This window comes from Trematomus bernacchii, unplaced genomic scaffold, assembly GCF_902827165.1.
Source record: "Trematomus bernacchii unplaced genomic scaffold, fTreBer1.1, whole genome shotgun sequence".
NCBI lineage: Eukaryota > Metazoa > Chordata > Actinopteri > Perciformes > Nototheniidae > Trematomus > Trematomus bernacchii.
In genome coordinates, this window is record NW_022987683.1 from 1,637,752 (window position 1) to 1,662,884 (window position 25,133).

General features: G+C 40.5%; 2 protein-coding genes across 3 annotated transcripts; one reads left to right on the forward strand and one right to left on the reverse strand.

The window, feature by feature from the left end:
• Positions 1–265: 265 nt before the first annotated feature.
• On the reverse strand, positions 266–17,876 carry fxr2 (fragile X mental retardation, autosomal homolog 2). Of its 2 annotated transcripts, none has more exons than XM_034136368.1 (17): positions 17,160–17,876; positions 14,333–14,385; positions 13,432–13,525; positions 12,692–12,763; positions 11,211–11,359; positions 10,884–10,977; positions 10,450–10,566; positions 10,163–10,333; positions 9,995–10,073; positions 9,740–9,894; positions 9,205–9,291; positions 7,522–7,741; positions 7,243–7,422; positions 5,425–5,616; positions 5,213–5,317; positions 4,887–4,975; positions 266–2,767 (listed from the first exon to the last, which is right to left on the reverse strand). In XM_034136368.1, exons 1-17 carry the CDS (start codon positions 17,208–17,210, stop codon positions 2,660–2,662), a joined length of 2,016 nt encoding a protein of 671 aa, XP_033992259.1. In that variant the 5' UTR covers positions 17,211–17,876; the 3' UTR covers positions 266–2,659. The 2 variants fall into 2 exon arrangements, with proteins under 2 accessions (XP_033992259.1, XP_033992258.1); XM_034136367.1 differs by having other exon boundaries at positions 5,210–5,317.
• Positions 17,877–19,270: 1,394 nt separating this feature from the next.
• haus4 (HAUS augmin-like complex, subunit 4) lies at positions 19,271–25,077 on the forward strand. Its single transcript, XM_034136322.1, has 9 exons — positions 19,271–19,508; positions 20,227–20,366; positions 20,956–21,087; positions 21,279–21,419; positions 21,970–22,066; positions 22,179–22,330; positions 22,851–22,981; positions 23,119–23,187; positions 23,431–25,077. Exons 1-9 carry the CDS (start codon positions 19,445–19,447, stop codon positions 23,615–23,617), a joined length of 1,113 nt encoding a protein of 370 aa, XP_033992213.1. The 5' UTR covers positions 19,271–19,444; the 3' UTR covers positions 23,618–25,077.
• Positions 25,078–25,133: the final 56 nt, after the last annotated feature.

The following is a 25,133-nucleotide window of genomic DNA, read 5'->3' on the forward strand; positions in this document are numbered from 1 at the left end:
AATATCTCTCAGAGGGGCGTGGGGAGTGGATCCTTATTTTCATCTAAAGTAAACGACACAATCAGCACTTTTGAAACAGGGCTGAAACAGAGGGGTTGAGGGGTTTATGGGATATATATATAGATATATAGATATATAGATAGATATATATATATAGATAGATATATAGATATAGATATAGATATATATTTATTTTGATGAAAAACAGTATAATAGGGGACCTTTAAGGCCTATATTAAAAAGAACAAACTGTTCAGAAGAGATGTATACCAAACAATGAAAAGTCCTTTATTGCCATCAGAACATGAGTGAGAAAACCAGAGACAAAATCGGAGAGAGTAAGGAGTCAACTGTACAACCAGCATCCACACAGGCACACACACACAGGCACACACACACATAGAGAGCAGCCAGCAGCCTTTCAACAGGACGCGAGGGGTACAGATACATGAGGATATACAGTACTCACACAATGAGGTATAAAGGTAAACACAAACATACCGGTTAGGGCTTCCTCCACTCACACGCATGCAACTGAACCAAGGTACAAATACTCAAGTGCTCGTTCATTCTTTAAAAACACAACATACAGGTGAGCAGAAATGTATGACAGCAGCATCTGGGTCAACTCAACCAAACTCCCATTCATCTGTCTCTCAAAACCTTTGGTCATGTGGACGCTTGCTTGTCATGCACAATATTGCCCTTGTAATGTAATACTTTGTAAGCGAAGAAATGGGTCCTTTTCTGACTCCACCGATAGAAACTTGGGCTTTCTTGTGGGGGCGGGGGATGTTTTTGAAGTCACAAATAGTTTCTTTTTCAAGACGTTAGTTGGACATTCAATGTGTACATTAGCAGCAATTCTAGTGAATGAAACAATGGCTTTGTAAGTCAGATTAATAAACACCCTTTTCCTCATGCACAGGACAGGCACCACCTACTACTAAATGCCATGCAAGTTAGAAAAATAGACTGCAAACTCACAAGACAGAGAAATCAAAGTTCGTTCTCCAGAGAAGAGGTTGATTTCACTTCAATTTTTTATTTCATATTTTCTAAAGATGTGGAAATAGCAACAAAAAAAACTTGAGAGCGGTAACCAAGACAACAGTAACAACATGAGTAGAGAGCCACCGAGGTTTTTCGAGTCCCTCTCTTACGCCATTTTGCCAACCCAAACTTCCAGGTACAAGACGGGACACCTCGCTTGTTTTTGTTGTTGTTTGCGCTCCTCTACTCCTGCGACCTACGCGCACCTGGTGTGTGTGTGTATCCTGTAAGTGTGGGCCTGTGTGTCATGTGGCTCTCGTGTCATTTGAAGCTGTCCCACAGTCCGCGGGTTTCCAGGCTCCCTCTCCCCCACCCCACTAGCAGCACCTGTCCCAGAAAAAGGTGGTCGCCCCTAGTGTGCATCCGGAGCTGTGCGCTGCAGTGGTTTTGACAAGACACAAGTGTGGCTGGAAGCTAGCACTGCCGCCCCCCTCCGACACAGAGAAAGAGGCACGGTATAGTTCTCTTTAAGTCTAAATCTATAGTTTCAAGTCTGCCGTCGGTCTGGTCTCAGCCTGTCCTGTTTACAAGGCTATATGGGAGCCACCATGGACCCTCAATAAGAGCTAAATCAGGAAAGAGGAGGAAGACACCCCCTCAGGCCCGTTGCTATCAGAGATGCCTCACTGTGCGACCCGCCCAGGGCTACGTTTTGTTACCTCTTCCTTCCCAGTTTTGTTTTGTGGTTGCCAAAGATCTCACACAAACACACACATACGCGGGCACGTATGCACCCCTACGCCGTCCATTCTACTCGGAATGAGAACAAGCGCCTTGAATTTTGTGTTTGGCACCAGACTTTCTTCCTCACGTTGGCCAGCCACTCTTCCTTTTCTGTATCCTTTTTTCACTCGTCACTCCCTCACAGGTCTGTCTTTTTTATAACCAAAAAAAAAAAACTGGAAGAACACCTCTCCCTCGTTTTCTTCCTCTTAGGAAACAAAAGCAAACTTAATGGAAAAACTCAAGTTTTTTTTTTATTATTTTTTTTTTTCAAATTCAAGGCACAATGTCTATCAATATTCCAATCTGTCTGTCTGTCTGTCTCCACTCCCAGGTTCAGTGTGTGAACGTCGCGTCACATAAGCTATTGGACTATCTGCTTGTACGCCGCTCCCTACAGCTTACATCTCTCTCGTCTGTACTTTAACACTGTGAAGAGACGCGTCTGTTTTGGTTGAGAGAGCGACCGCCGAGTCCGAACCAGTGATAAACAATGAACAAAATAAACATAACGAAAAGACACAAATAAAGACAACCGTTTGAAAAACAACAAAAAAAAGTCTCGTCCTGTTTCTTGTATTTCAGTATTTTTAAAAATCAAGTCATATCCACCAGCTCTTTTTTGGCAAGCTAGTTTTTTTTTTTTTTTTTTTAAATAAGCACTAAGTACTGATAGATAGGATAGCATACACCGTTAACGTGTGTTTTTAAGTAGATGCGTTTGTCGTTTTTTTGTACTTTTATACTCTCATAGTAGGAATTCAGGTATTTTGTCAGGTACTTTTCACTCATCAGTTTAAGGTTTAAGTTAATGCAAGCAGGGACAGAGTTTGCCATGGAGTCTTGCTCTAGACTTGGGTTCGCGAGGGGCAGGGCCGTCTCTTTACGAGACCCCGTTGACCAAGGTCAGGGTCTCGCTGGCCGAGCTCATGCCTTTGGGGGAACCCATGGAGGGCGTTCGCTCATCCTTTGTGTCGCTGGTCCCGTTCTCCTGTGGGGAACAAAAAGTGACAAAGGTGAGAATGGACCAACAATGTAATTTACGTCAATGTAATAGTTCTTGTTTTCGTGCCAAACTGTTGTACAGATGTAGCACTTCATTTCAGACGCCTACCCGTGCGGGTCCGTGATCTGCACGCATTGTAACAACAATAACATTATAAATAGTAACATAGCTGAACATGGTATTGCACATTTAGCTTTGAGTGTTACTGACCTGAGATGTTTTTATTACATGAATTAAGGTGACTGAGGCTTTTTAACATAGACTTTTCAGTGTCCCACATTTTGCACAGAACTGTCCTACATTAGGAAATGCAGATTGTCTTTGACAACTTGGCACTAAGAGTACTGATATGTCTACCATTTCTTTTATGAGTGTAATATCTGCATTTTCTCTTTTGGTTTGATTAGGACACATCCTGGGGATTGTGTTTACAAACATTGACCATACCATTCACCAGCCCCCAGCCCCCTATGTTGCCTATACTGTATGTTGCGAACTCTTTGTTTAAAACTAATCGGCTATCGGAATGTGTGGAGGAAGTCTCCCAAGGGGGATGGTCACATTCCACAGCTCTCCCCCCACCTCCTGTGATCTCCCAACCCACAGTCTGTAGGTTTGTGTTCGCATATTTAAGCTGTCGCACTTCCTGTTGTTTCTATCGCGCATTGCCGGTATGAAAGGGTCTGTGCCGGAAATATCAAACATTTAATAAAAGTGAAAAACAATGAACAAGACGTACGTATTAATAATAATTAATTATATTTATTCCGTTTGTATGTACGATTTTTGACTTTGTTTAGAGCGGTGATCTTCTCTTCTTCTCTGCAGCAGAGAGCTAAGCGCTGTCAGACCGGACCTAACCCTAACCCTGAAAAGTATTATCATCTGAAATTAATCATTATGTTATTAGTATTAAATACATATAAGTATTTTTACAACTTGTATTTAGAAATACTCTGTTGTAATTATTGATGCATAAATGTGTTCATCCATTCAATGTGGCATCTGCTATAATGGGGTTAATGTATGATATTACTTAATAATACAATACATTATAATATATGATAATTACATTTTAATTGTATTCATTTCTTATTTCATAGTTTCTCATTATTATTATTTTTATCGCTGATCTTATTTTTGATTTTATTAATCTGTGTGAATCTGTGCTGTCCTGTTTTTCACTCTCACCCTGTTGCTGTTTGAACTACTGAATTTCCCCACGGGGTCCATCTTATCTTATCTTAATGTATAAGTTGATTTACTTCGATCTACTGTACTGTGTAAAAACACCACAACAATATTACAAAAAATATACTGCATAAAGCAAACTATTGTAAAGGTAAAAGTATGAGCATAAAAAATAAAGAAATGTAAACATTTACATTATTATTTAATATATAAAGACTATATATTATTGAATTACAATTAAGATAAGATTAGATGTACTTTATTTGATCTAAAATAGATGTTTTTTCGTTATAGCAGCCTGTGAAAACCATAACAAATAAGTGATTAAATGCTACAGTATTCAGCAAACACAACTGCAGAGCTGCAACATTGCAAACAGACTAAGATCTACAACACCAAGTTGTCTGTGTGTATTTGTGAATGAAGCGCCGTCTCATGGTTAAATCCTGTAATTGAACAAATGGGGAAATTTGGCAATGCCCTCTTAGCAATTTGGCAACGCCCCCAGCCACTGGGATCCGCTGGGTTTTTGGTTGGGACACACCCATTGGAGTCCTATCTGGAGTGCTACATCTGTAGTACAGGTGACACAGTTTAGTCCACAGATACATAGATGTGCAAATCAACAGGTCAATAATATATATATATATGTGTTTAAATACAGCAAACTTATTAAAACCCTTTTTCTAATGCACACGTTTTATTATCGTATTCATTTTTATTTCCAATTTCATAGCATAATAGATGCTTTTCAGTTTATGTTCTATAGTTTTTTGGGAAAGTGCTTGTTCAGTGTTCGTACAGTGAAATTCCTTTCTTTTAATAACCCAAAATGGTTAAAATGTTACATCAGTACCCAGCAAAAGAAAATGTATCTGTCCCTGATAGTCGCAGTGTGTGTTTGTGCCTTTACCTTGGGCTCGGAGCCAGCGTGGTTTTCCTTCTGGGGCAGGTTCTGTCTGCTCTGGGACTCAGCACGGGATATGTAGTCAGCAACAGTCACTGGAAACATCAAAATATGTTAGCCAGAGCAACACATTATACATTCACATGTTTTCAAATGTTCTGATATTTCTTTGATAGGCTATCAGCACCACAGTAGTAATAAAAACAACTTGTATATATCCAAATACAGATTCTAACAGATTTAAAAGCAAGTGATCCATGATGATTGTATTGAAAAATAATATTTGTTCAGAAAAGGTAGATGAAATAAAAATTAAAATGATGACTCACCACCTTCAGCTGTCTGTCTGTCACGGCTGGCTGAACCTCCCTCTGGGCGGTTGCCACGGTTGCGACGGCGCCGGCTTCGGTTGCGGCGCTGAGGTCGGGCTTCATCATCTGTCAAATGAGAAAAATAAAGATGACCATCTCTCATAATTTCTGATTCAATTGACAAATACTTTGGTTTTGATTGCAGAAATGAGATGACAACATTAAGTGCTCACCCAGCCCGTTCTCACTGGGGGCGGCCTGGCCGTCTGACTCTGCGGCAGCATCCATCACGCTGGGCTCCTGGTCGTTACGGCGACGTCTGGAGCGTCTGCGGCGGTCTGCCACACCGTCAACAATGTCAGATTCGGCCTGCTCTCCCTCGCCTTCCAGCAGGGAGTACGGGTTACTGTCCGGGTCCCTCAGCACTGCGTATGCCACAGAAAATATAATGAGTGATACAGCTACAATTGCCAATGCTTCACTCCTCTTTTATTACATTTATTTGCTTTAGTTTAAACAAAAAGAATGCTTTAACAAAAAGAGTGAAAACTGTGAATATCCTTCTATAGCTGGTATTATACCAGCGTTTCTCAAAGTGTGGGGCACGCCCCACTGGTGGGGCACAGAGATGTGATAGGTAGGTCGCGAATAGACGCGATGAACGGGAGATTATTATTATTATTATTTTTTTAAATACATTTTTTGGACCTCAGGCCGGAATCGAACCTGGGTCCTCGCGGGCGGTAGTGGACTGTTACAGCCGGAGACTCGCAAGTTCGCAACGGAGGTGGACTTTCACAGCGCCGGACCCGCTGGAGCCTCGCAACGGCGGGTGTTTGCGGCGGCGGATGCGGTACCGGCGCTGTGAAAGTCCCTGTGAAAGAGCCTGCACACACACACACACCTGAAACCAAAATCATTTACAGACATAGGTCCTATGTAAAAATCTCTCATACACACATGTGACACACACACACAACAGCGTTGCAGTCGGGAAGAAAAGCAATGTGGAGCGGCACCTCACCACTTCATAAGGAGTTTAACCGTGACACTTTTCGAAATCCCGTTTGTGTCCCCCCACTTTACAAATAGGCCTATGTTTATTATTATTTTTTAACGCAAGCCGTCATCGCCAAGGAGGAGCACACAGCCTCTGTGAGCGAGCGAGACAGAGAGAGAGCACACTTTTATCTATTAAAAAAAAAACTGTTTAAAAGGGGAGTGATTAGTAAAATATGCATAAATAAAAAGAAAGAATGCCATAGGTAACATAAGATAAGAATAAACAAGTTTAAATGATTTGTTATTGGTTGTGATCATATTCTAAAGATGTTTGGATTCAAAGTGCACCAGATTGATGCATTTAACTTCAATATTTAAAAAAAATCTTCCCGGAAGTGCATGCCCCCGGGACCCCCCATAGAGGAGGTGAGGTCCACCCCCAAAATAATTAAATTGCATAAATGTTCTTTTAGTAAACACTGAAAACAGGTCCCACAGACCCAAACAGCACACAAAGGTTAAAGGTCAGCATATAATAATGTTAAAATGTGCTGAATATATACACTGCAAAAAACAAAAAAAAGAGGAGTAAAAGTAGCTCACGACTTGTTTTATTTTTTTTTAAAGTAGCTCTCATCCTAAAAAAGGTTGGAGACCCCTGGGATAGAACGATACATTTGACAATTTTAAGCTTGGCCTACCATTTTATTGGAGCGATTAGGAACAGGTGGGGCTTGAAAAGGCCCACCTGTTCAAAGTGGGGAATGACAGAAAAAGTTTGAGAACCACTGGATTATACCAACATGTTTTTCAGTACATTTTTATATTATAACAACAAAAATCCCCCTGACTATAAGGTTCTTACTTCATCCTGTAAAAGGCACATGCCTCATTTATTTAAAAAAAGGCCCCTGCCCGCAGCTTCTAAGGCTTCTAAGCAGCACCATACTCTAGGTTTTGTTTCTCATCTTATTATTGTAATATTAAAATGTTCAACCTCTTAGGACCAAGGGATGAAATGTTTAGCCCTAAACTTTGGCCATAACTACCTGAGCTGATGGAGTTGGAAGGCTTGGCCCCTGGCCCCCCACGGCCTCGTCCTGTGTTTGTGCCTCGGCCCCTGCCGCCCCGTCGGGATCCTCGCTCATCGGCCCCTAAGCCACGGGGCCGCTGTTCGCGATCGCCCAATTCCTCTGTCTCAGAAGTATTGGACAGCTCAGAGTTTGTGCCTGGATCAAGCATAGATACGTTTAAAAAAAACATTAGCATAGGAAATAACAGAAATATATCTTATTATCTACTTTCAAATATGTCCAGATTCTTCTTACCATATCCAGAGTACTGGCTGTTTGAGGTCCTACGCCCTCTGCCGCGGCCTCCGTAGGTGCGAGAGGTGTGGAGTGAGTTGCTGCTATCATCTGTTAAGTAACCTTTCTCCCGTTCAACACCGGGGCCCCCAGTTCGGCTAGCAGGAGCGCGGTAACCAACCCCGATCTGACGGAGCTGCTCGTCAATCTGGAGACGCTCCAGGCGCAGCTGCTCCACCTCCTGCAGGGGGGGGACGAGGAGACAGTGGTGGTTAGTGTGCACTTCAATGTATATGATTAAGAACAATGCATGGAAAATTAAAAAGCAGAGTGAAAAAGTAGTTATCAAATTGAGTCATAAAGACATTCATAGACACTTTGTGTTTACTACAAATAACCACACACATCTGTAGCGCTGGGACCAAGCCATTCTTAGAAAACATCTGCAGTGAGCGGGTGTTGTGCTTGTTATTAGGTTTAACACTCTGCCACTAGGGGGCAGTAATGCGTTGCGTTCAGTGTGATAACCAGAAATGACTGTGGGCAAATGGAACTCTCTTTAGGAGTCATTCTTAAAGAAAAACCACTGCTGATTCTTTTTTGTCAAAACAGCTGATATTTTCTGGATGTGCCTGGAATGAAAAATATGCATGTGGACACTGTAGAATGGAAATTGTCCCAATGTCTTTTTATCTTTAGACAGACATAAGTCAATTCAAAGTTTACAGAGTGTTTAAATGTAAAAGTGAACTTAATTTGAAAGAGCTTTACAATATTGCCCATGTGACAAGCAACGCTCTCAATCACAGCACTCTAACAAACATAAAGTTACAGCCAAATCTCATTTTAGAGTTAAATACATTTACTTCATTCATTTAGTCATATTATCCTCAATACTGATTACTAGCATAAATAATATCATGTTAATGTTTTCAGAAAGCACAAAAAGTCTGCCCTAGAATCTTGTCGCAATATCTATAGCGGTATAAGGTAAAACATTTTTTGATGAGTTAAAAAGGGATCCGTGTATCATTCAAACCATTTTTTCCTAAAAACAACTATTATCTTTGCCAATCACAATTACATTTTTGTTTTCAGAAAAGCCTAATAGTTTGAGGGGGTGGGCATTTGCATCTAATGGCAGCTGTGCACTGACAGCAGTTTCTGTGGAGTTTAAGTAGAGGGTGACTTGGAGGAGAGGGGGTCTCAGTTCATGGCGTGACAGCTGCCTCCACCAACAACAGCTGAACCTGCAGGGGGGCGTGGAGGAAGTGAGGCAGGACGGGGGTCTGGCATTATTTTTGGACGCTGAGGGTCCAGATAGCTGGTAATCTAAACTCCTGCGTACCCTTCACCCCATCCCACAGAGAGGGGCTATTAATAAAAGCACATGAGGTAAGGGCAAAAGGAGGCGCTCTCAGCAGCTTTCTACATGTGGGACTGCAAACAGGTGACCGGTATGAACTGAGCCCGCAGATACACCCACATTTCCCAGCAGCACCCTGTCCTTACTCCACGTGTCACATAAAAAATGTGCTTCTTGAAACACGTTTGCTTGTGCCGAGATATTTTAAGCAGAAATATATTTATGAGATAAGTCAAAGAACAAATGTCTGCAATGTACAAGTTTTAGTTTTTTGAGTGACACGAACAGAGAAGAGGGTACTGCTGCCACCTTTTGGTAAACATGGAGAATGGACTAACCTGGAGATAGGACACATGGTACTCCAACAGAGCCTGAGCATTGCTGATGTTCTCTTTAGTTCCCACAAAGACGAAGGGAACCATGCCCTGATGAAACACACAGAGGGGGAGATGAAGAGTTATTTAATGTAAAAAGATCATCCTTGAGTTTCAGTAACAGGGACATTTCACTGACAAGGTAACAGTTCAGAAAAATTATAAGTAAGGCAACTATTTCTGTAATGATTAGTATTGAAAGTCACATGAACACTCAACAGAAACATATCAACCCATCAGAGACAAAAGACAGCTAAGTGCCCACACACAGCCAACATAACTGACAAATTATGTGCACAGGGCTGTGTGTATTGAAAGCGATGAAAACTTAAGTGCTGGTGACAAAACAAGAGAGACAAAGCAGCAGAATGGAACAGTTTCAAAGCAGACGGCACATTGGACTTCAACACTCTGCTGTGGTTGATAAGCTTCGCCTAATACAGAGCAAAGAGTGTTTTGTTTTTTCAGGACTGTGAGGCCAGCCGTTCGGTCCATTCACCTCTTTAACGGGGGCAGTGTCGTCCCTGCCTGCCCCCTGCCTGCCTCCCTCCTCTCGGGGCTTTTTGTCGTTGTCTCCCTCGATCCTGACGCGGACCACGCCTGACTTGTCAACAATCTCCTGAATGACTTTGCCGTTCTTGCCGATGACTTTGCCTGAGGGAGAAAAACAAAAAATAAGAGGGTTAAAAGAACGTCATGATAATACAGATATGCAAGGATAAGTAGTATATGAACAGGAATGTGGTTTACTCACCTACGAGGTCCCTCGGTACGTGAAAGTAGTCTTCTTTGAACTCGAGAAACTCTCTAGCCTGCCTTACTGCCTCTGGGGACTGTAACAAACATATGACCAAATTCAATTCAACACAACAATTGATATATTTGGACAAGAATTGACAAGCTCTTTAAAACAAAAGCATACCTCTCCGTAGATCCTGAACGTGCAGCTCTCCTCCTCTAACTCAATGGCTGTGACTCCAGCCACCTTCCTGGCCTGCTGGATGTTGGCGCCGTGGGAACCGATGGCAAGTCCCATCAGGTCCTCCCTGACCTTCACCTCCTCCTGGTACGCTGATGCTAACTGCTTACTTGTCTGGCAGGGGAAATCAAAAACACAAATGTGAAAAGCTAAAATGGCTCGGGCCTCTAATTGAGTAGTACGGGCACTGTTACATGCATTTGAGAGGATGTGTGAGAGTGTAGGTTTACCTCAAGATGTTTGGTGGCTTCCTCGTTGCGGGACATTAGCATGAGTTTGGTACGGATGCTACGGAAATGCATGTCGCTCAGGAGTGTTGCACGCTTTACTGTGGTTTCGTTTGTAGACTGGAAGACAACAAAAAAGGGAATAAGTTACAATTGATCAACAACTGGTTAGTTAGTGTTTGTGAATATGAGGCTATTGGAGAAAGTGGTGAAAAATTCAGAATTGTGTTGATGGGTGTTTTGTAGAAAAAAATAACATAGCAAGACAGGAAGAGGAGGCTATGTACCATGGAGCTAAATACAATTTACACATGTAATAAAAAATACATCACTTTTATGTAAATGACTGCAGCTCCTTTTAATTGTGCCGCATATTTGGATTTGGAACAAGGCCATTTACTCGTTCCTGAGGTGAGATGTGTATTCCAAGTACTTACCAGCACGATGAGTTCGTGTGATTCGGTACTGTAGAAGATGCAGTTAGCTCCGATAGCTTTCCTGAAGTCTTTGTGAATGTTCTCGCTCTCACAGCTGTCCATAAGAAAACAATCCACAGGGGAGTCAGCTTTGTTATTCATTAGGCAGCAGAGGGTCAACATAACTGAGAAAACTACTGATGCAAGAAATTAACTTGTAAGGAAAGGTGTTACAACATATAATATCATCCATTCATAAAGAAAATACGACAATATGGTGCAATGCTGATATTACCTTATATACATCAAACTTAAAGGTTGTTAATTTGACAATGCTATGACACTTACATGTCCCTCAGGTCTTCTGGGACAGGGATGGGGACCTTGTGGAAGGAGCTTCGAGAGGATGGGCTGTTGGGGTTGAGGGGCCTGATGCGCTCTGCTGTGACAATCTCGTTGTATGTAGCGTCGCATGCCGCGTATTCGATCACGTAGAACTAAAAAACAGCACATTAGAGATTGATTGTAAAAAACGTAGCCCGAAATGTCACAAATAATAAAGCTCGAAAGGCACAGAAAACCAAAGTAATAAAAGAAATGTGAAAAGATGAGCAGAAATTGTATTTTCTTTTTTATGTATTGGATTTGAAATATGAAAATGACAAACAAGCGCAAAGTATTCTTTATTGTGCAGTTAAACACTGTAAATGCTCAAAATACATTTTGTTTTCAGTCAATATAAAAACAGCTGAATTAGCTGTCAAATTAGAAATTAATTCAGGTCTACTCTCAAATTAAGAATATATTGAGGTCTGCTTTCAATAAGAAATGAATAGGTGTTCTGTCAAATTGGGAAATTAAACGTCACATCAAAAATGCATTCATTCTATAGCTTGTGTGTGAGGCGGTGAGATGAACATTGCACACACCAAGCTCAAAGGACAGAATTAAAGCCATCAGTCAGCGCTAGACATTCCTGCAGGCTCTTATCAGACTGCTCCAAATAACAGCACGACACCAGCAGCAGCCCCCCCCCCCCCCCGCTCAGTGGCACTACGACACAGTCCTCTACATATCCCACTGACCCACCATTCAACCTGCAGCTGACTAACAGCCAGTTCCGGTGCTTGGTTATTAGGAAAAAACAATGAAATCCACGCAACATTAAGTCAGTGTGGAGAAAAGGCACAGGATGTATGAGGAATATCATTTGAAGGTACTTTGTCAGACCACATCAGGACAAACTGGATCGTCTGGCTGACTACCCAGCAGTTATTATCTTACTACAGGCCTGTATTCACTCAACACACAGCACAAGCTTCACAAACAGCTACTGGCATGACAACAAAACACTGAAGGCAAAGGGAAATAGAATTGCTCCATTACGGCTTGATAAATGAGAAGACACAGGGCAGCATTTTATAAATATTAAGTCCTTTTCCACCCTGTAGTTCCATGATTTATTTTTAGGCCAAGGAACTAACAACACCTTGAGCCCATAAATGTTTCAACGACATTAGAAAAAAGGCACATTAAAGGTTAGGCAAGCTAGACCGGCTTAAAAAACAACAACTACTTTGCTGTAGATTCATTCGAAGAAAACACGAAAGCCTCATGTTGTTAATATGTCATAATATTGTAAGAATGTTTTTTTTTGTATTATGATAGACTAAAAGCACCATAAAGACAAAACACATGTCTCCCAAGTACAGAGCATATGCTCTTTATAAAAGTATGTATGAGGGATGAAACTATTTTTAAATGGTTAAAAAAAATTCCATCTCTTACTCCCATTTTATTTTGCAAAAGAGAATGTTCTTGGAACTCACCTCTCCCTTCATCATTCTGACCCGGGCCAGCCACCAGCCACATGGCTCCTGTTCGTTGGCCCTCGAGTAAACCTGTGAGGAGAAACACAATGAATGAAAGCCAAGCAGGGGCCAAAAAAAGACGCATATTTCACAACGAGCTAGTGTCATATGGACAGATTGTATGAGATGTTAAGGACACATTTTATAGTAACAATTTATGACCGATAACTTCTACATGTTCATATACAAATTATATGATTTATTATTTTCTAATTGCCTGCTCAAAAACACAAAAACTAAGTCACAAATCCTGACAAATGTATTTAGTATTTTCTTTATATTGTGTATTATTTATAATTCAAGTGATTTATGTATTTTCTAATGTGAATAAGTATATATTTAGCTGTTAATGTAAATTAAAAATGTTATTTTATTGTATCCTATTCTATCTTTTAAATACGTTTAACTCTTTTGTAGTGCTTGACAACACTCCTGCTGCAACAAAATCATTTCCTAATTTGGGATGAATAAAGTATCTACCTATCTATCTTAAAAACAGCTTTTAGGCAGTCACATGCCAGAAGCCAGTAAACTTAAAAGGGCATAACAGAAGATTATTTAATTTTCTTCATTTAAAGTGTATATGGATGTACTGGAAACATCAATTAACACGAGCTAATAATGAGCATTATGGGCTTTGAGACATAACGCCCACTCAGGTGGATGAGCTGAAGGAGGTGCAAAGCAGCCGGCCTTACCTCCACTTCTTCCCCTTCACCGATTTCCTTGAGGTATTCGGCTGGAGGAGGCAACCGTACGTCGCTGAAGGGCAACTGTCTTTCTGGCTGCCAGCTATGGTGAGACGACACAGAGATGAAACACAAACCGGAAAATAAATACATTCAAATTAAACATTGTAGTTGAATCCCTTTTTGCCCTGATGTCATATTGGGAATGTAAAGACAAGGCTGTGCGGCACAATAACAGACTTTAGGGAACTAATTTTTTTTTTTTTTTAAATGGGTCATCAAGTTTAATGAGCAGGTTTGAGGAACTGCGCCTGGCAAGTGAGTGACTGTTCATTGTATGATGTCCTTTTTCATCAAACAAGAATAAATAAAGACTTCCATAAAGTTCAGTTAATAACTGGCTCATTTAGATATTAATTGCTATCATGTAAGACCCCAAAAGATGTCATATTCAATCACTGTGTTTTACAACCCTCTACTCGGCCCATGTGCTCAGAGAAAGTAAGAGTAGGGAGGGGGTCGTCTAAAAAAAAATGACACAGGCCCGATACTGCCACCCCCTCCCACCCTGCATACCTCGGGTCACTATTTTTAGGGTCACCCTGCTCTACACTCAGAGCCAAGTAGATAAAGAGGGACCAGGGGGATGGGTGGTTAGTGGAAAAGGGACAGTAGGTGGGGCTAGGAGTATAGGAAAGCATGCTATCAGAGGGGATCAGAGCAGGAGGCAAAAAAACTGTTAGAGACGTGTATGGACAGCTGCATGCCAGACTAAGGGGCTGAAGGGGACAATTTTGAACTGGGTAAAGCACCGGCTCGGAGCAGACGTCAAAACTTTAAATCACAACAGTTTCAGCTTCATTTCCCGAACATTTATCCATAAAGATAGATGGATAAACAGGACACTTACTTGTTTTCAAAAACAATTGTGAGTGAGTCTTCGTGGACATCTTTGATGAAGCCCTAAAAGAAAAAACAGAGAGACAGGATTTTAATTGCATGAATGAGCAAGAGACAGTGAGGAGGGGTGGGGCTGTGAGCATTTCATTCTCATGTAAACAACATTAGCCATGCTAACCAACAACACTGAGACCATTGCTGAAAAAGAGCATCACGGGCTTTTTTGGGAAGCCAATACATAACTGACACAATTTCTCTGGCTGTGAGTTCTGTGCTGGATAAAGTGACGATGAACACTGACTCCTCCTGACAGCCCGAAAATATCTCTCACATACACACACAATTAAAATGCAAGGGCTTTCTCGTTGTGTGTAAGTTTGAATACTGCAGTTTTACAAGAGGCAGTTTTATGAGGGGACATGTATGAGGAAGGCTCAAACAGCCGAGCCTATATGGACATATTATCTGATAGACAACTACTACGAGAGAGAGATCCCTTAAATGTGTTACTTGAGTCACAAATCTGTCTCGGGATGCCATAAAGTTTGACCAAAAAAACCACACCAGCAAGCAAGGATCAGACAGGGGAAAGTGGTGGGTGTGGCGTGTCCCTTGGTGTGACACTACCGTATATGGGACAGAGAGGTCAGGCAGTATTTTGCAAGCATTTGTGGGTTTGGGGAGGGGGGAGGGTCGATTCACCTGCTAGAAAGAAGCTGCTTATGTACTGCAAGAGCTGGCTAGGGTTTCAGGGTGCAATGTGTGTTGACATGTTAGGATTTTTACACCCTTTTACATCACTTAAACAGTCCAATCGGAATACAACTCAGATCATCAAACACCTCCTTTTTGTGTTATGAGATGGTCCAAGTTAATGGTCAAAGTATGCCTCGCATGAATGATTAGCATCCGTCTCTCATTGTAGGGATCCCAGTGGCATTAGGATGCTATCATCTGGAGAAAAAGCCAGCAGTGACAACAGGTCTGACTGAAAAAGTGCGCATCCTCCATTTTCCAGAGGGCACATTAGGAGACCGCTGCATGTGCATGTTATGTCAGGTGGAGTATTGCTTCCATCAAGTAGTACCAGGTCAAAGGGCAGGCAAGCCCTGTTTCTAACGTGACATGACTGGGGGGGGGGGGGTCACTGGCTGTTCCACAGTGACGTCCACTCATCCTCAGGCCAACAGCCACATGCAGGTCAATGTGGTGAGGAAGATCTTTCAGACCACAGGGGGCTGGTTTGCCAACTTCCTCTCAAAAAAAAGACGTGAGGCATATTTTCCACAAAAAAAGGCAGGTACGCATTTGGCTTAATGGGAACAAATATTAATAAATGTGCAAAGTTCCTTATTAAAGCCAAATATCCAGTCAAAATATAAGAAATTAATGTGGAAAATCACTCACAATTAACATTAATAAAACTGTTTAGATCCTTGTTTAGGCATTTTATCAATTGGGATGGTATGGGCCTGCTGTTACAAAGATGCAGACTGTACACAGGAGAAATTGCCATTACTTGACAGGTGCTGTTTGTCCCCAACAGGTTGTGATTCTGAATCATAAACTAACTGACTCACACCGACAGCAAAGTGAAGGAAGTGCATTGAAAAAGCACAATCAATTTATACCCTGTGTGAATCAAAACAAAAAACAAAGCAATACAAGGCTTTTGTCCCGTCTCTCCTAACCAGGAAAACACATCAACTGGAGTATGACATTTAGAATGTCACTACAGGTAAGTGTCCATGTCACCCACTAAATCAGAGCTGTGAGATAATGGATGTAATGGAGGAGTGGAAATGTTCATTTATGCCCTAGCCAAACTGTCACCCTGTAAAACAGAACGACAGGTGAAGCCACACCATGAGAGTAAATATAGGCTCATCCCTAAAGCACCATGTGGTCACTTGACAATCTGAACAACTGGAGGAGAAGAGCACATGGAGAAATAAACGTGTTTCAAATTAAAAATAGGAATGTCACAAAATATTAAGACAAGAAAACAGGTTGTTGATAAGGATGATCTTAAACTTCATCAGGTTTTTAACAAAAAAGCCCAAGTTACTCTATATGATAACTGCTCACCAAGATCCAAATGCATAGGACTCATACACACATTGATATTGCAGCTGTCTTTTTATAAACAATAATGTAAAATTCAATTGGAAGCCACTTAATTGACATCTTATTTTGATGTCTGAAAGCCTGTGTCTAAATATGAAACTACACTTGCCTTCTTCTTTTGAAAAAGAGGCATAATTGAAACAGAAACTCAGACTCTAGTTCTTCCCTGTCAGGGCAATACACACACGACCTAAGGTACAGTTGTGCAGCTGGAGGTGGGTAAAGGTACAAAACAAATATAAAGTATTAATGTAGTACTCATCATACTGAATCAGAGCAGGAACTGAACAACAGCTGTGTGATCAGCAGCTCGCTTCGGTTTTAAATGACTGCATCCAACATTGGAAGACAAAGCAAAATGCTATGAGAAATGGGTTATGCCATTTTAAAACTATGAGAATGTGGTTCCAATGACATGCTCTGTATTCATATTGACATTTTTTTTAAAGGGACCAAATATAGGCCGTACATGGTGATGACAAGTGTGCCTAGCTTATGAGCTAGCTGGAGCTAGCTACCCACCCCACAATGGCCAACCCTAATGGAAGGGAAAAACCATCCCGGTTTGTCAGAACTGGTCCAAAGCTACAATTTGTCAAATAGTCCATGTCTATCTAGGGCGGGACGTAGAAAGAAGGAAGCTGAACAGTTCTTCCTGAAACTAAACTTTTATCTGGGACAACTGGAAACTACGACTTTAACCAGGTTACCTTGTAGAAGGCCCCATTCGAGCCGCGAACTTCCACGGCCAGCCCGTCCATACTCGTCGGTACGTCTCCACAGTTGAGCTTTTCTGTTGGCGCTACGACTCCCGGCGAGTCGGGTATCGTAAGGACCCCCAGCTTCGCCGGCCCGTCGGCGCTCTCCGGCCGCTTGTGGATTTCCAGTGTTTCGGGTGGCAGGAGAGGGGCAGAGGTGAAGGGGTTGGGAGATGGGTGTGATGGTGGCAACTATTGCAACGCAGACGCTGTCTCCAGCACCAGCAGCTCGTGAAGAAGCTCCGTTGTCTATTTCCGTCTGAACGTGGGATTTGGTGCTCGCGAGCTGAAAGGCACCGCCACGAGCAATGGTGAAGTCTCGACGTGCGCGAAGAACAGAAGAAAGCTAATGATGCTACGGCAGGAGGATGCTAGCTGATGGATAATTAGCTGGGAGGCTAGCTATCAACACCTTGATCCCGTCAGTTTTCAGGGATGCTAGCTGCCTAGCATGTGATAGCCTGTCTGCGTTTGTTCGTTGTGCGTGTGGCGCAGTTCTTGCGTTGAATAATTTCGTCACCGGGGGTCGTTTCCTCAGTCTGTGGTGCAATTTCAGCGGCGTTTCTCTCCAAAAAGCGTTTGAGCTGCACTGCCGCCCGGCGACTCCTTACTCCAACTACCCGTCCCCACAAATACACGCCGATAGAGGGAATCAGAGTGGGACTGAATGACCTCGAACACCCCACCCCTCCATGACAAAAACCCGCCCATTGGGAAACCCAGGATTATGATTGGTCAATGACCTAGGCAATCAACACCAGCTGTCACTTATTGGTTTAGCAAATAAGGGTTGGTCCATAAATTTGACCAATACAACCTAGGGAGTTTTATCCTCACACAATCCATTGGTTTTTCTATGTGTCAATTACAAATGTATTCAAATGGACTGGCTCCATAGCTAATTTTGCCCACTCATTGATGAGTAAGGAAGGACCACCAGCCCCTGTGTAAACAGCAATACAGTACTATACATATAATGTATCACGCAAAAGTTCCAGTACATGCTCAAAACACCAAGATTTACACTGGAAGAGGGGAAAACTGAATAATTAAACCACAAAAGCCACAACAATGTTATTTGTCACAACATATTGCAAAATAATAATGAAGAAAGAATTTCAAAACTGTCTACGAAAAGTTAGGTTATAGAATGGTTGCAAAACACCGGGTGTGAAGCCCAAAGAAGACCAGACATGCAGGGACAGTTGGGAAGAAACAGCTGTGAGAAGCACACATGAGAGGCCAGAGGTCACAGGGAAAGCCCCACAGGAATAATCACAGTTGTTGAAAACCAAGATTCAATATGGATAGGACAGATTGTGCCGGCTTCCTTAATATTCTATCCATCACAGAGAGTCCTTGCACAGCTGTTAAAATGGTGCATAACAAATAATTCTGAATAAAAAGGCTCAGAATACATTATTTGGATAAAGCAGCCAGGGACCCAACAAATAAAAGTATCATGTAATCCCCTCTAATCAGCTTTCAATTACTGACTGACAATAGTCATAATAATAGCCTAATTACTTAATTAAGTAAGTAAGAGACATCCCCCCAACTCACTATAACCCCCTGTTAGTCAAGCTCTTATCATGATTTGCCATTTGACTTTGAATTTATTTTTTCCCCACTGAAACAAGTACAGAAAAAGCTAACAACCACTACAGGACTGAAGGGTGGGATTAGGGAGCATATTTCCTAGTAGGGCTCCTTTATCACAAAGTCCAGCCTGGTTATTGATGTTCCTAATTTATCATAGCTTTTATCTATACCCTCCTAGTGAACTGCTGTGAAAGGTATTATGTTGTGATCTTTATATAAACAGTCTATGGTTGTGATCCTTTACACATCACTACTTATAAGAGACCTAACACATAATGACATGGAATTATAGTCTGAAGATGCAATCTGATGATGATGAACTTTTAATTTTGTACCATGTTATGCCCTTTTTTGGTAAATGTATTCACTATGATTTTCTTTTCTGTTAGAAAACATTGAAATAACATGTTCCCTTTCGCAGTGCACGCTCCCGCGAGTGGCAAGCACGTTCTCGCTCTGATTGACCACATGGCTCACATGTTAGCCAATAGGAACGCTTCCTTCGTGCGCGCGGAACTTGATTCAGGAAGTACGCATTTCATTTTCTTGTTCCTCACAAATGAGCGAAAACAAGTCTTTAGAACCCTAAAACCTGATAAATTACTTGTTTAAAAAGGAAAATAATTCGGCCGAAAATGTCGGCTGCTGAGTCTACATATGTATCAACGCTTGGAAAAGGCGACAGTCTGCACCAACAGGGTAAGAAAACATGTCTAAGTTACTTACTTGCGTTGAGGTTAGCTGCTGTTTAACTTACTCTGACAAATCAATGCTTAAAAGCTCATTTAAAATTGAAGAGGAGTTAAAGTAAAACGTTAAGATGTCTTAATCGTATCCTAAAACCAGTGTAATAAAATGTGTATTAGTTAAATGGAGAGGTCGAAGAAGCAAGAATACAGTGAGGGTAACAATGCTCAGTTACAAGTAAAGTTGTGCATTTCAAATTCTACTTAAGTAATAGTACAAAAGTATAAGAATCAAAATATACTTAAAGTAATCATTATGCAGAATGGCCCATTTAAGCACCATATATTTGATATTATTGTAATATAATTATGAATGTGTTAATCACTTCAATGTTGCAGTTGGTACAAGTTGGGTTTGTTTGAGTTAGTTACTACCGGGCAGATTCATTTATTATAATATATCATAATGTATGAGTTGATTTACATTTTGTATTGATAATCTGAAATCTGAAAAGAAACTAAAAGTATAAAGTGGCATTATGTGCAAACACTCAAGTAAAGTACAAGTATGTACATTTTTCACTCAAGAAAATGTACTTTGTTACTTTCTACTACTGGTTAAATGTGAGAGTAGTAGCATAGGCTGAATTTGACTGTGCTATTGAGAATCTCCTGTGATTTTGTCCGGCCATTGATACTAAGGTTACTGTATTTACTGTTCTCCCATCCAGTTCTCGCCTCCTTCCCTCTGTGTGACATAACAGAAGAAGATCTGACCCAGAACCCTCAGTTCTGTAAACTCCTGGCCACCGTGGCACAGCATGTGGACCAAAGTGGACTCACTGTCCCACTGAAGACAGAGCTGGAGAAGGTATCAGCAAGCTTGGACTACATCTTACAATGTTTCTTACCACATTTGCTGACATACATCTCATTATTGCAATCAGCATCATAATTCCTTTATTAGTCCCGCAGTGGGGAAATGGACACTAACTTATTAAATATAGAGAATAAGCACACATTAGGAAAATAATAAAAGTAAAGAGAAATAAGTACACACACAACCATGGCTAAATCATGGCTAAAAATGGGTGACATAAGTAACATATTAAGGTGTTGAGACATTATAAACATTTTGGGACATTAATTAAAATGTATGTTTTACATAAAAGTGATTTTTGAATGGTACAATTGCAAAAAAGTGTAGTGCACATTGCAGGTTTATTGCACAAGATTGCATCAAACTGTATTGTTATATGATGCTACTCAATCTACTACTAAAATAGCTACATCTATCCTGGAATTGCCACTTTACAGATAAGTTATTCACATTTTATTACAAAGTAAGAAATCTACGTCTTACTGACATCTACTGGTAACTGTAAAGAATAGCAATCACAGAACCCGTAGCCCTGCACATGTGTGTGTATTGATGTGCGCTCACACATGCTTTATTCCAGGCTGAGCAGAAGCTGCAGAGCCAGAGGCGTTACTGGCTGCGCTCCGAGGGGATCCACAAAGCGCTGCAAGAGCTGACCCAGGACCACTGTATCAGGAAGCACCACGCCACTGTACCACCTGACCAGAACATGGTACCTTTCACACACTTCAACAAACACAACAAATGCACATGAACAGCTGTCAATGAATCATGAATGAACTCACTTTGCACATGGCATCTTAGTTTTTTAGTTAAAGGTTTAACATTTGAACTTCAGTGTCAGGATATCTACCATGTCTGTTTGTTTCTGTTATGGGTGTGTTTGTGTTTGTGTGCGTGTAGTTCTATGAGACGATGGAGAAGTGTCTGCTGGTGGCTCAGTGTATCAGACAGCTGGATCCCAGTAGCACTACCAACCGGGACCAGCCCTCTGTTCTGGGTCTGACCCCCCAACAGATGATGGAGCTCATGCCATCGGAGATGGTAAGTCATAAAATACACATAATTCACATACATACATACTTAAAGAAGAATGAATAACTTGGGTTAGCATTCACACTGTACATTTTATATTTATATGTAATTGAATATTCCCTTCCTTGCACACTTGATGTTAATAATATCCTGCTTATATTGTGTATATTGTGTTAACAGAAAATTGGCCTGTCGATAGTGTTTTTATTTGTCATAATTTTTATAATTTTTTTATCTTCACAGTCATCTATATCTTTTTCTTACTGCTGGTTTATTTTCTATTTCTATTTTGAGATGTTTCTATTTTAGAATTGTTTATTTCTCCTCTTTTAATTTGTTATTATGTGCAATGCCTTGTTTTGTTTTATGCTGCTGCAACAAAAAGATTCCCAAATTGGGATTAATAAAGTACATTTTATCTTTGTATGTGTTTTGTGTTTGAAATAATGGATGACACAGTGGTATTAAAGAAGACTTTATTTCAGAAAAGCAACAAAGAGACTTACTTCAGTTAAGAGTTTAGCTTATTCTCAAACTATTATGTTTTTATCTTTACTAGAATGTTCAAAGAATGAAACAGAGTCTACCCAGAGAGCTGGAGAAACATCTGAAGACAAAGTGTTTGAGCCTCCTCTCTTACTATCAACCTGAATGGGGTACAGTATTACCGATTCATCTGTTCCCACCAGTAAAAATCCTCACTAAATGTCACCGTCTCTGTTTCACTGCATTGACCTGACCCGGGTGTTGTTTTGTGATCTCTTCTAGAGAACGAGAGTGAGAGTGAGGGTCTGAAGAACAGCAAGTTGTCTCATCTATCAGCCCAGATAGACAATGAGAAGAAAAGAGCAGAGAGTCTGAAGGAGAGCAGCCGGGAAAACAGTGTCCTCCTGCAGAGACTGACCCAGCTCTACCTCTCTGTAAGTGCTCTTTCAACTGCATATAGAAAAGCCATTATATTTCCTGTATTTATGGCACATTATAGGCCCAATTCCAAACTGCCCCCTATCTACTCCTACTCCGTCTGTAGTCACACTCACAGCTAAACAAGGTTCCGCTTATTTCGGGTGGAGGGTGTAAATACAGTGGCTTTATAACAAACTCCCCTCTCTCCGACAGAAACAGGAAATTCCATAACTGTTAATAACAACGGTTTCAAATCAGCGTCTCTTGGACACAAAATAATACAAATAAAACTCCAAAAATCTTTAATGGCTTTTCCTTTTTGTAAACCTCTTTTTGTTTGGAAATCTGATGTTTATAAGCTGCTTGTTTTTGCAACAGTCCCTGTAAATATACAAAACTTTACAATCAAATGCAGACGTTTACTTAACACGGGTATATGATCCTAAGTAAAAAAGTAAAAATACGGTTTGGTATTGGGCCATACTGTTACATTTGATTTATTTAGTTTCATTGTTTTTTTCTTCTTGTGTCCAGGAACAGATCAAGTGTATTCAGCTTCTCCAGTCCCTCATCTTGGACCACAGGCTGAGGATCCAGACAGATCTGGATCGGAAGAAGTTAGACTACTTTGAAGGAAAATGTGAATTAGTCTTGCAGAAGATCAAGTAAGCATTCTTATATACATTTTAATACAAAATATTCACTGGTGCTCTTATCTAGAAAGACTTACTATAAAAATAAACTCCAATTGTATTACTTGCATTTCATTTTTGACACATGTATTTCTCTTTTTTCTTCAAAGGACTGAGATGGTGGAGATTCAGCTGGACACGTACAAAGTGGACACAATATCTGCTCATACAAAAATGAGGCAAGATGCTTTATCATCTATCGCTGACTAATGTCCTATGTTTTGATCAACTTGCACCTTCTGTTTGGCACTACATGTTAATGAATGTAATGCATACTCTTTCTTACGAGCGTTTGTCATTGAAATGTCTTTAAATGTATCGTAGCTTCCTGATATCAACCCTGTATAACATTTTTACAGTAACTCCACTCGATCTCGCTTGTATTTCTCTAACAAAATGTTGTTGTTGCGTCTAAATTTCAGAGAGAAGCTGTCGTCTGATCTGAAGGCCAGTCAGGTGGAGAAGCACTCCGTTGAGTTGAAACTGGCCTCCTTTAAGATGTTGGGGAAAGACTTTGAGGCCTTGGCCGAGGAGTACTGCAGACTACGGCAGGAGATAGAAATTAATACCTGGGCTCTGAAGGAGTTCACCGAGTGCAAGGACAAGTGAAGGTCATATCTGACAATGGGACAACAGCCAGCCATCCCCTGCTCATAGTGTGTCAGTGCTCACAACGGCATGCTGGCTTTTGGATGCTTGTCACAGACAGTGTGTGGATATTTGGCTCCCATATTACTTCTAACTAAGAATTCTGTTTAATAACTGCCATAAACTCTTAAAATAGTCAACCACATTCAGTACACCACCATGATAATCAACATTTATATGTTTTATGTTTCTACCTGAACCCATTTTTAGTTCACGTTTGCATTTCTCTTTGTAATTAAATGCAGTGTTACACTTAGCTTTACTTTCCGTCTCTGAATGATAACTTTCTTATTTACATATACATACATATATGAGGTTAAGAAAGTGAGAGTTAGTAGTATATTAATATTTACAATGCAAAAATCATTTGTCTTCCTACTAGGCATAGACAGTGGTCTTGGTGGCCTGATCTTACTTCACCTAAAATACAAATGATGAGGTAGAATTTTCTTGTAACACTTTATCTCAAGCATCAACACAGTAAAATGTGGGGATATGGGCAAGAATTGTTGTGTATATTTAAGCAATAGCTCACGACAGGCCGTGGTATACGCTCAGTATATCACGGCTAAGAACCAATCAGATTGCTTGATGTTACTTGTCCGTTTTATAATGTAATATAAACCTCTAAGAAAATTAACTAGATTGAGTAAGTGTGAACATGCCGTTAATATTTGTTTCCTCTGAAAAAAATAGATGACTGCCAGACAAATAATCCTTATAAAAGATCAACTATCAGTTGTAGCTCCTAATTTTCTGTCTTCTCCTGTGGGAGTATTGATTTTTTCATCAAAAACACTTGTGAAGAATTGAGGAAATAATTTGTTGGTAAACACTTGCATGACAATTTATGATGATCAGATTAATGACATTTTGCTGCCGTTTGCAGGTGTATCCACAAGATGGCAGTATACTTTCAATTTTCAACAGATGTCATGTCATATTTTCTACCAGACAGTTATATTTTTGCAGACATGCTTGTTTTGTTTCTTTATTATCCTACTATATGCAATCATTTCACAAAAAGCTTTTTCTTTTCAACTTGTCACCCCTCTGTATAATATCACAAAAAGTAATGTTGTTGTTCAAAGCGCAAAACAACCCATATGATTTAATGTGATTAATGTAATAATCAGTCTATTTTATATACTGTATGCATTTTATATGTGTATACATAATTTTCCACGTCTCTAAGATGCTGGGAAATGTTTAGGAACCTTTATATACACATTATATGGTAGGAACCAGTTAAGAAGTGCCTCTAATTACTTATTTATTTAAGTATTTTTGTCATAGTCATTTATTTAACTTTATCAGAGCAAGTAGCAATCCCTTTTAAACATGTCTTATTAATGCAGCATTTAGGGAATTGTGTTTATTGTTTTGATGTTGATAAAGACTGTATTTGTTATTTGACGCTGGCTGGTTGTCTTCTTATCATTGACGATCTTTGGCTATGTTTGCTTTCCACTGAGGA

Bases quoted from the DNA above. Each gene is read 5' to 3' on its own strand.
- fxr2 (XM_034136367.1), bottom strand. From the start codon at position 17,210: ATGGACGGGCTGGCCGTGGAAGTTCGCGGCTCGAATGGGGCCTTCTAC. The intron at 4,976-5,209 runs GTGAGTCATCAT...TGATGTTTCCAG, and splicing joins CAGACAGACAGCTGAAGGTG to TGACTGTTGCTGACTACATA. The intron at 2,768-4,886 runs GTAAAGGCACAA...TGTTCCCCACAG, and splicing joins ACGCTGGCTCCGAGCCCAAG to GAGAACGGGACCAGCGACAC.
- haus4 (XM_034136322.1), top strand. From the start codon at position 19,445: ATGTCGGCTGCTGAGTCTACATATGTATCAACGCTTGGAAAAGGCGAC. The intron at 19,509-20,226 runs GTAAGAAAACAT...TCTCCCATCCAG, and splicing joins CGACAGTCTGCACCAACAGG to TTCTCGCCTCCTTCCCTCTG. The intron at 22,982-23,118 runs GTAAGCATTCTT...TTTTCTTCAAAG, and splicing joins TTAGTCTTGCAGAAGATCAA to GACTGAGATGGTGGAGATTC.